Genomic DNA, 10,544 nt, shown 5'->3' with positions numbered 1-10,544 from the left:
GCTCAAGGGCAACCTGGGTGCCGTGGGCTGGGTTTCTGGGAAGCAGACTGGGTGGGCTTCAGTGTGCAAGGTGGTTAAGGTGTCCTTGGGTTGGCAGCTGTGACAGGGGAGGAGGGAAGGCAGTCAGCTTAGGGAGGGGCTCAGGCACCTTCTGGGAAGCCAGCAGGCCTTGAGTTGTCCTAAGGTGGGCCAAGGTGGCCTGGTGTTTACGCTGCCCCGCACCCAACTGATTAGTCACGGATGTGGGAGCCTGGGAAGGGGCGCTGCTGAGGGTCAGGGGCTGTGGCTGGTGTTTGGACTCCAGTCTCAGAGGTGTGTTTGCGCGGCTGCGGGCAGGTGGCTAAGCCTGGGCCCTGGGCCTCTCTCTTTGGCCTTGTTCTCTCCAAGATTATTTCCAGCTCACTATGGCTTGGTAGGTGTTTTGGGGGAGAAGATAATGTAAAGATTTAAATTACCGGACATTTAAAATGAAGACACTCCTATGGGACCTGATTATGCAGGCAGAGGGGACGGGTCTGCTGCTTGTCTGGGTCTAGGGGCCATCCCCATGGGGTCCAGTGATTCCCATGCAACCATCCGGATGGGACCCAGGGCACTGCCCATTTGGCCCACAGGGTCCCAGACATGCGAGAGCCAATGAGGAAGAGAGTGCACGGGCAGAAACCAGAGCTGGGAGGGCAAGTAACGCAGTCTTTATTTACACCACAAGATAACACGTTGCGTGATGTGGTACAGAATACTGGACTCCAGTGAAGTGGAAAGAAGTTGACCATCAGAAGAGGATATCATTGGTCAGTGAAAATCCACTCACACAAAACAAGACAAGAATGAGAAAACCAAACACAAAACCTCCAACTCCACTGAGCAAAAGAAAGAACCATCGGGCACGTCCAGACAATCCAAGAGAAACGGATTAAATTACAGAGGTGAATGGTGGCCACGGCCAGTGCGCAGCTCACGCCGGGCGCGAACAGGCATCAGGCAGGTTACAGTGTCGTTACAACTTGGTTTTCTACCGCATTCCGTAAGAAGCTCTTGGGTGAGTAAGGTTCAAGCCCCCTTTATAGATAGACAGATAGATAGATAGATTATATATGTTTGTCATTCTTATCAAGGAAAATACAGCGCCTCCACTATGGAACACACACAGCAAAAAAACCAAACAAACAAAAACTGTTCGCTTGCTTTTTCTTTCAATAGGAGACTTTTAATCAATGCCAGAGACAAAGTGAGGCCGAGCTAAGAACAAGCTCAGCTTCGTTACAATGAAGAAATGGTTTCCTTTCGATGCAAAGTATAATTTTAAACCACAGTGCTCGCACAGTTCACGACTGCTTAAAGTGAAATCTTAGCCATACATCACCTAAAAGTAATTAAAAAGTCAACACAGCTGTGCGGAAAAGGGGACTCTTTCGAGTCCGCCCAGTTCTCAATCAGAATAAACCATCACAAGGCCAGTGAGGGCGGGTGGCGCTCGCCTGGCCCGTGGAAGGAGATAAAAGGAAACAAACAAAACAAAACAAAACAAAATTCCTCCAAATCAACTCAAGAGAGACAGGCAGTTCACTGTGAATTCTGAGTAGTTTCCCTAAAACACTGTTTCCACATAAATACAATAAACTCTATTATTGGTATGTCACAAGTGCTAGATAAACTTTTTTTCTTAATATGACAAATGTTTAAGTAGTCCTTTTTATTTTTCTTACAATAAAAAGTACAATTTCTTAAGAATAAGTTCAATAAGACGCAAACCTCCCCCCCCTCCTCTCCTTCAAGGTTTTGTTTTACAGAAAAATTTCCATCTTTTGTATCTGCAAATGTCATGAGAGGGGAACAGAAAGGCATTTTTCTTCTTCCCCAAAGCTGCCGAGTTTGGCGTGCAAAATCTGTATACAATATAAAGACATGCCGGTCGTACAGTCCATGCAACCTCCAGGTGTAGGAAACTTAAAAAAATATATTCATATATATTTATATCTATATATTTATATATGTATCAATGCCCATAAAACACGTGGGCCCAAAGTCTACAAAAAGAAGAATGGAATGAGCACATGGCTGTGACCAGTAAAGAAGGAATGTTCTGATCAAAAAGAAAAACAACAAAGTCCATTGCTAGTGCTGCAAAAATCAAACTTGCTTTTGTGTCAGACCAATTATGAAATGGTCCTTCCCCTTGCAAACAGATTTTCAAAAGAAGTAAAGAAAAACGGAAACACCTTGACAAAGTGGCCCTCCAGAACCGGAGCCCTGGGATGCTGGGGAGGGGCGGCCGGTCCCAGCGGGCCACGGCCTCTGGGACAGCCGCCTGCTGGTGGGGCATGGGCACGTGGGCACGCTGTGGCATGGCGGGAAGCCGCGAGGGCAGGGCAGACGCCAAGAGGCCCGGTGGCGTCATCGGGGTTTCCCTCAAAGGGATATAAAGTGCTCGCTTGCTGACTCCCAGCCAGTGCCCCCAAGGCCTTTGCAAAGGAAGAAAAGGGCTAAAGGTCCAAGGACCCACAGGGAGAACACACGAAGAAACCCTCCCTGATGTGGTCCCGCCTGCAGATGCCGAGGCAGATCCTCTGCCATCTGCCCTGGACACTTGCTGTGGAGAAGGGCCGGGTGTGTCTTCAAAGAAAAGGCTACACAGTAATGCTCTCAGCACATTTGTGAAGCTGGAGTGAGCTGACAGATGAAAGGTGCCTCCCCGTGCCAGGCCTTTGCAGAGGGTGTCTCCATTTGAATGAGATTAGAATTAAGTCCCCCCCAGTGATAACCTGGCCACTGAGCAGTCCATGTTATCCCATCATCTGCTTAAAAAAAAAAAGTGAGATGATGCATTCCTCCCCATAAGCCATGGCGGGGTAAGAGGGCAGGTGGCAGGATCCCCAGAGGGCTGTGCAGAGAATAAGGCCAACGAGGCCAGAAGAGCCAGCTAGCTGGGCCCTGCCACCGCTCTGTGCCATGAATGGGGAACGGACCAGCTCCTCTTGCCAATCTGGGCTTCAGAGCAAAGAGTGGCCACTAGGGAGGGGAAAGTCAAACAAGTCCTAAGACCGTTCTGCCTGCTCTCAAACCACTGTCTCAGAGCTGACCATCAGCAGCCCAGTGACCAAGTGAATCCAAGAATCTGCACTCATTTGGTCAAAAGTTTGAGTTAATTTCAGAAGCTACCCTGTAAACTTTACCAGACTCCAAAACTCGGCTCTGGGTCCCTCCTGAGCACGGTGTGTCTGAACTTCTGCCCACAAGTCTGAACCCAATACACTTTGGAATGAAACTGGTGGTTTCATGTGCTGGAAAATAAGTTACCAGTAAAACGTGACTGTCAGTTACTGTTGAAGAGAAAAAGAGTAAAGACTGGCTGTCCTGGTCAGGAAATCATACCCTCCCTGCAGGTTCACCAGGCAACAAGGGTCCCTGGGTTCCTTGCAGCCACAGGCTGCAAAATCCAGGGCTGGCCACGTGGCTGCAGTGGAAAAACCCGTGGGTAAAGAGCCCCACGTGTGCCCCACGCATTGCTGACATGCTCAAAAGGTCTTTGGAAAACTGAAGTTAGTTAGAATTCTATCCTGACAATGTGGTCAGAGAAGTTTAAACATGAGTTTCATTAATGCTGACTGCCCCCGGCATCTGGCGAGCCTCCCAGGGTGGCCGGGCATCCTAAGCGACCCTCCCTGCCTTTGCCACGGAGGGGAAAAATACACCACCCCTCGTAATACTACTAGTGTTGAAGGTCAAAAAGAGCCCCTGGGCTTCTTTATACAGCTCCTAGGACAGACCAGGAAAGACACAATCGGTGTCACTCCAAAAAGACCTACAGTCCCTCCTCTCACTTTCTGAAAATAAACTCTGACAGCAACAATTCCGTACGCTGCAGAAAACTCATCGTACAAAAATAAAAACAAAAATAATTAAAAACCTTTGAAAGGTAAAAAAAAAAAATGTACAAGCAAGAATTCAGAAAGGAAAAAGATTTAGACATTATTACCATTCAGAAAATTGCTAAATGGTGAGGAAAAATGTAAAATTCATAAAACAATGCTTATTCAGGATCTTTTTGTGAAAAAATTCATACAAAAATCAACAGCAAATTTATACTCTTTGCTATAAAAACTCATTAGGTACATATGTGCATGAAGGCTTGGAGACGGGAGGGGTTCTGTTAGAAAATAATTAAAATCAAAGTACAAACTTTTGTAGGGTAGTTGCCCAGTGGCGAATGTGTTGGTGATCTGAAATCTAGCCAATCTGGAGCTTGAGAAAACATGAATTTCAATCAGGATCCCTTTCCATAAGCACCTTGAGAGCAAATTCACAAGCCATCCGTTTGCAGGGACCTTCGCAATTTGCATTCATTTTATATATATATATATATATACTTTTTCTATAAATGCATTATAAATATTTTTATCAAGATTTCATAAGAATCAAGTTTCTTAGCTTGGAATACATTGGAATATATATTATACATATATATATATTTATTTATACCTAAAATTTAAGCAATACTTCATGCTACTTGCTTTTAATAAAAAGCATTCCGATCGTAACACTGCAAGTGTGCCTACCACATGCTTCACGACCAGATGGAGATGCTCAATCGTTATGTGACGTGTGAGAACACTTTGGATTCATTTAAAATTTGTTGGACTTCAAAACCTCCAACGGGATTTGCCACTTTTTTGGAACTACCTCCATTTTTCTTAAACAGCAATAAAGCAAAACAGGGACCGCCGGGCTGCAGCCCCTGGCCCCGGAGATGATGGCTGGTGCCCGTGCTTGAGGCGTCAGGCCAGCTCGCGGTGCCAGCACTGCCAGGCTCGGCTGGCCACAGGAAACTGTCCCACCGATTCCTGCTGTTTGTTTTTTCTTAAGGCATTGTTCCTCAGACTTCAGAAAACCCAGCCACAAAAATCCACCAGAGCAATAAAAAAAAGGCACAAACTCGCATCTTCCGATGGCTTTTGAGAAACTCAAGCCAGCTCCCCCAGGCTCACATTCCTGTTTCTGTCCAGTTTTGTTTTCTTTAAAGGTCACTCTGTCCCCCACCCGGGTGCAGACCCCCCACCGCACACCGCTATGGTTCACAGAGGCAGGCCACAGCCGTAGAAAACGTCCTCTTTAAAAAAAAATAAGCTACAAGATGAGTCGAGTGGTTTACACAGAGACTGTGGAGTTGTGGGTAATAATCAAACTTTAAGCACCAGTTTTAATCAAGTTTGTTTTGTATTATTAGATCTTTGATATTTGTTTTCTGTGCCTCGTGTCAACTGAATTCGGCAGCTCGGCCGCCTGTTGCCACAGGCTTCTTTCTTCCACGGCGTCCCTCGCGGGACCCGCCAGAGTGTGCTTGGCTTCCGCATGTCCGTGTGTCTGCGCGTCGCCGGCGTCTGTCCCGTGTTCCGTGAGGCTGCCACGCCCAGGCGTGCATGTGCATCTCGAGACCTGTGGGCCTGGGCGGCGGAAAGGCTTCCCGTGGCTGTCGCACGCCGGGTGTCCCTGGGTGCTCCGAGGGCCCCACGGTGGGACGCAGGCGTGACACGGGAAAGTTTCTTGGCTGAGCTTCAAGACAGAGACAGACAGACAAGAGAACAGCAGCTTCGAGGGAGTGCTACAGGGGCGGCTCCTCTTCCATGGGCTCCTCGTCTGGTCTGTGGATCCCGCAAGAGAAAGAGACGGGGGCGTGGGGCAGGTGCACCACAGAGAGGAGAGAACAGAACGTGGGTTAAAGGCTGTGCGCTGCCCCACCCGCCAGCCTAGCCCAGGCCCGGTGGCCCCGGGTCCACCTATTCAGGATCTAACGCTCCTCACGTGTCCCTAAGGGGCTTTGGCACTGGAAGGAGGGGGCCACGCTGGCCTGTCTCTAGTCTGTTGGGCATGGCACGTGCCATAAAGGTTCTGACCCTGAATAGTGTGTCAGTGGGCACAGTGGGGCTGGGTGAGCCTGCAGGCGGGCGGCAGGGCAGGTGGGTGGCAGGGCAGGTGCTCACCTCTTTTCGGCAGGCTTCACGCCCACGGACAGCGAGGCCATGGCGGTGACCGTCTCGGCTTCTTCGTTCTCGCAAGTCTGAGCCTCGATCAGAGAACGCCCCACTGTGGAGGTTGCGCGCTGCAGGCAGCGCCAGTACTTGCCTGGGGTGGTGGGGTGAGGAAAGGCGCTCAGTGACTACAACTTAGCAGGATGCACTGTGGCCCGGGAAAGTCCTGCAGGACCCTGAGCCTCAAACCAGATTGATCCCTTATGGTTTTAAAAGCACCCGCCTTTGAAGGGACATGAAGCAGAAGACTGCATGGCTACAAACTCACAAAGACCCAGAATCTCTGGGAATGTTTCCCCATCATGAGTGGCTCGAGCCCCTCCAGGAGCAGGCCCACCTAGGACTGCAGATGGAGGCTCCTGTGCACCTGGCTTTCCACGCTCACAGGCCCCTTTCTGCCCTGGGTGGCCAGCAGTGGGGGCTGCCAGCCTGCTGGGTTGAGCCTTCCTATCTCTGGCAGCAGGTGAGCTGGGGGATTGTCGCTGGGGCTGAGGGGTCTTCTGCTTCGGCCCTCAGAGAGGCTGGGGGTGGAGGGGTACTGCATCAGGTGCAAGGGGGGGGTTATGTGGAGGGCTGGGCCTGGCCCAGGGTCAGCTTCAGGGCTCTGAGGCCAGGACTCCCCCACAGGGAAACGGGCAGCCGAGCTCTGGACTACCCCTGCTTGTGTGGACAGTCTCAACCATCTGGGTCATCTCAAAGGCAAGACAAGCTGGGCTTGGGACAACGACAGGGTGTGGGAGATGCCTCTGAGATAGGCTGCGTGCCACGCCCTTGCACCCAGGACCTGCTGCTTGAGGGTCGGTGCCAGAACGCGGAGGGCCTACACCCTGCCTCTCTGCAGGGCCAAGGGTTCTTTGAGCTCAGGACGTGGGCTTCTCTGGTCCAGGGAAGAGGCGGGAGTCCCCAGGGTACAGGCTCACAGCCATGGCCCCCGCTGCTAGCTGGGGACCTAGAGCAAGTGACTTTACACTGAGACTGTCTGGGCCTTGATTCTCTAGACCTACAAAATGGGCTGATGGAACCATCCCAGCAGGCCGGGGGAAATCCAGTCGGGGTTAAACGTGAGTCTCTACCAGCTCAAGAAATGCAGCTGAAAGCAAGGCCTTCTGCTGCAGGCCTGGGGAAGCAGCCGGCAGTGGGATGGAGAGGAGCTCGGGGTACAGGGGGAGAGGGATGGGGTGCGGTGCAGTCCCACCCCCAGGGGCGTGTACCCTGTGAGCACCCAGCCAGGCAACTTACTGTGGATCTCCATGACTTTCTCCATGGAGCGGACAGCGTTTGCATTGGGTCTTTGCTGTAAAACCTTTTCTGGGAGAGGATCAAGCTGGAAGAAAATACATAAGAATATAAAGACTGCCAATATAATCCACACGTGCATTAGATGGGGTGTTCCGAGACTGCAACTGTTTTCTGAGCACAGAGTCCCTTGTGGGGTGCATTTGCCCACAGAGTAGAAAAAAATAACTGTAAAAAGCCAAATGTGCCAGGGTATTATATAAATTTTTTGTAAAAGTGGATTTTTGTTAGGACACTATAAGTTGTATTTGTGGGTTCCTACAGGTAGCAGGAAGAAAGACGGTCCCTAGTAGTGGGCTGGCACCAGCACGTGAGCTTGGTATCTGCCATCGATGCCACAGGGTTCCATGAAGGGGAGTGATGCTTATTTCATCACTTTGCTTTCCCTTGTCTTTTATTAATAAATAAGAATGTCTGAATATCCCCTGATCTTGGTTTTCTTCCAGGGCAGTGGAAGGTGGGGTCGGGGGAGATGAAATGGAAGAAGAAGTCAGATCTCTCAGAGGGAATCCTTCACACCGAGTTTTTCCCTAAGTACTAGCAGCAGATAAAAGCAGAGAAGAAGTTTACAAGTCAATGACAGGGCAACAGGGCAAAGCATTTGCAACACAACAATTAAAAATGGTTGACTGGCCGGGCACGGTGGCGCATGCCTGTAATCCCAGTACTTTGGGAGGCCGAGGCGGGTGGATCACTTGAGGTCAGGAGTTCCAGACCAGCCTGGGCAATGTGGTGAAACTCCGTCTCTACTAAAAATACAAAACTTAGCCAGGTATGGTGGTGGGCACCTGTAGTCCCAGCTACTCGGGAGGCTGAGGCATGAGAATCACTTGAATCCAGGAGGCGGAGGCTGCAGTGAGCCGAGATTGTGCCACTGCACTCCAGCCTGGGCAACAGAGTGAGACCCTGTCTCAAAAAAAAAAAAAAAAAGGTTGATTGAAAAAGATTATAAAAATATAGAAATACAACAGTTCAAGAACCTTTAAATAACCGGAAGAGCCCACGAAACCAGGCGAAACCTGCTGGGTCTGGAACAAAGCTGGACCTGAGCCAGGAGGCCAGAACACCCATGTCCCCAGGTGTCCTGGAGCCAGCCTTGGGCTGTGCAGACTGGGGCTGGAGAGACCACTGTCAGGACAGGATGGGTGAGCGAGGACAGACACACAACAACTTGTCCCACAGAGGCCATGGGAAGGAGCGTTTGGGTTTTAACTCTGGCTTCTGGGTAGAGGTGGAAAGACAAAGTGACCCTGAGAATCCACCTGGTTCTAGACACTGTGAGTGGACAGCTACTATCGACAGTGGCAGCTCCGCCAGGCCAGGGTGCCAGACAGAAACCACTGCAGGGCCTCTTTGGAGGCCCACATCCCACAGCAGGCTTCCAATGAGCACAGCCGGTTAACTTCCAGGAAGCATGAGTTTCCAAACAAAAAAACCCCAAACAAACAACATGGAAGCGAGCCAGCACGAGCCTGGGTCAGGAGGGATGAACGAGGTTCCCAGTCCCATTCTCCAATGAAGGAAAGCAGGCTCCTTGGAGAACAGCTCGGTCCAAGGCTGGCGCAGGGAAAATACAAGGAGAGCCTGGAGCGCCTCGTGGAGCTGGGAAATCAGGACGTGCCTGAGGGTCAAGGGACGGGGCCATCACAGGACATGCAGGGCCAGTCTGAAAGGTGCCCCAGGGCCAGAGCAGGAACCAGCTGAGCAGCAAAATCAACACCGTGGTATTGAAGCATGATCCAAAGTGTAAGACAGATACCCAGGAGTTCACCGGGATACGAATAAATAACTAAATACACACACAGGGGGGCAGAGACAAATCCCTGAGCATTTCAAATAACGCACGTATCTACTCCCCTCTTCCGGAGGTGGAGCTTAAGGCCTCCCAACTCTGTCCCCCGAGTGTGCGCTGTGCTGAATGTGACTTTCTTCCAGAGAATACATTTGGAAAGGCGGTAAAAGCATAACCCGATGGTGGAAGGACCTGGCAAACATCACTCTCAGCAAATGATCAAGGTCAGTGAGCCGTGTTGACAGCACATCTGACAAGCAAATGGCATTTGGATTCTGTGATCTTCCTCCCTAAAGCACAGAACCAGGAGAAGAAACTCAAACACGAACTGAAGGGCAGTCTGCAAAATCTCCGGCCAATGCTCCTTGAAAAACCATGAAAGACTGAGACAAAAGACACGAAATGACTAAATGCGATGTGTGATCCTGGACAGGACCCTAAAATAGAGAAAGGACAGTTGTGGTAAAGCTGGTGACATCCGAATACACTCTGGAGTTAATAGTCTTGGACCAGCGTTGGTTTCTAAGTTGTGACAAATGACTCGTATCGAAGTAAGATGTTCACAGTAGAAGACGTTTTCTGAGGGGGATATGAGGAACTTGTACAGATCTCTACAATGTTTCTGTAAATCTTAGACTACCCCAAAACTAAAAGTTTATTAAGAATGTTGATTAGATCCTTAAAGATTGCAGTTACTGAAATTATCAGTTATAAAAAGTAAATATACTGAGTATGTATTAAAAATAAATGACACTTCTGTATGATGAAACAACCAGAGATTTATGAACCTGACGTGGAATATCTGAGACCCAAGCCGGGGGCAAAAAAAACCCAGGAATGCACACCTAGGTACATCAGAGTAAAACTGCAGAACATCAAAAACAAAAAGAAAATTCTAAAAGCTGCTAGAGAAAACAGAATCCTCAAAGAGGTAGCCATTAGCCACACACCAGCTCCTTAACAGCAATGGAGGCAAGCGGACAGTGGCTTACGATCTTCAATGTGTCAAGAGCAAATCCTTGTCAACCCAGAATTGTTTATCCAGTGAGACTATCCTCCAAGAACAAGGGTGAGATAAAGACCTTCCCCCTCACAAACACGAGCTGGGGAAGTTGACCACATGCGTGTTTTCCCAAGGGACACTCTAGTGGATGTATTACACTTAAGGCAGCATGAAAATAATCCTAGAAGACAGTGTGAGAAATGAGGAGGAATGATGAGCCAAGAAAATGACATAAGTGCAGGAGAGCCTGGATGAACAGGGATGACACGGAGCAATAATAACAGTGTCTTATCAGTGAAATCAAACAAAAGAAAGAAGGAAATGAAACACCAATCAGTGATATAACCTGGGATGGGGCACTGAGGCTAGGGCTGCCAGATTTAGTAAAAGAAAAACAAAACCATTCACGGCCCTGGTTAAATTTCAA

At 49.5% G+C, this 10,544-nt stretch overlaps 1 protein-coding gene across 7 annotated transcripts in view; it reads right to left on the bottom strand.

The window, feature by feature from the left end:
- Positions 1 to 670: 670 nt before the first annotated feature.
- Positions 671 to 10,544, bottom strand: part of HDAC4 (histone deacetylase 4) — a 354,088-nt gene continuing 344,214 nt past the window's right edge. For 5 of the 7 annotated variants that reach the window (XM_032762216.2, XM_032762240.2, XM_058436785.1 and 2 more), the window contains 3 exons: positions 7,266 to 7,350; positions 5,979 to 6,120; positions 677 to 5,639 (listed from right to left, as the gene is read on the bottom strand). In XM_032762216.2, coding sequence (XP_032618107.1) covers positions 5,600 to 5,639; positions 5,979 to 6,120; positions 7,266 to 7,350 — 267 coding nt within the window. In that variant the 3' untranslated portion in view covers positions 677 to 5,599. Of the gene's footprint in view, positions 5,640 to 5,978; positions 6,121 to 7,265; positions 7,351 to 10,544 lie in introns of all 7 variants that reach the window. The other 2 variants (XM_032762194.2, XM_032762230.2) reach the window with 1 other exon arrangement.

The sequence above is a fragment of the Hylobates moloch genome, unplaced genomic scaffold, assembly GCF_009828535.3.
Source record: "Hylobates moloch isolate HMO894 unplaced genomic scaffold, HMol_V3 SCAFFOLD_1, whole genome shotgun sequence".
NCBI lineage: Eukaryota > Metazoa > Chordata > Mammalia > Primates > Hylobatidae > Hylobates > Hylobates moloch.
Note: the sequence above shows the minus strand (reverse complement) of the source record. Positions and strands in the feature narration are given on the sequence as shown.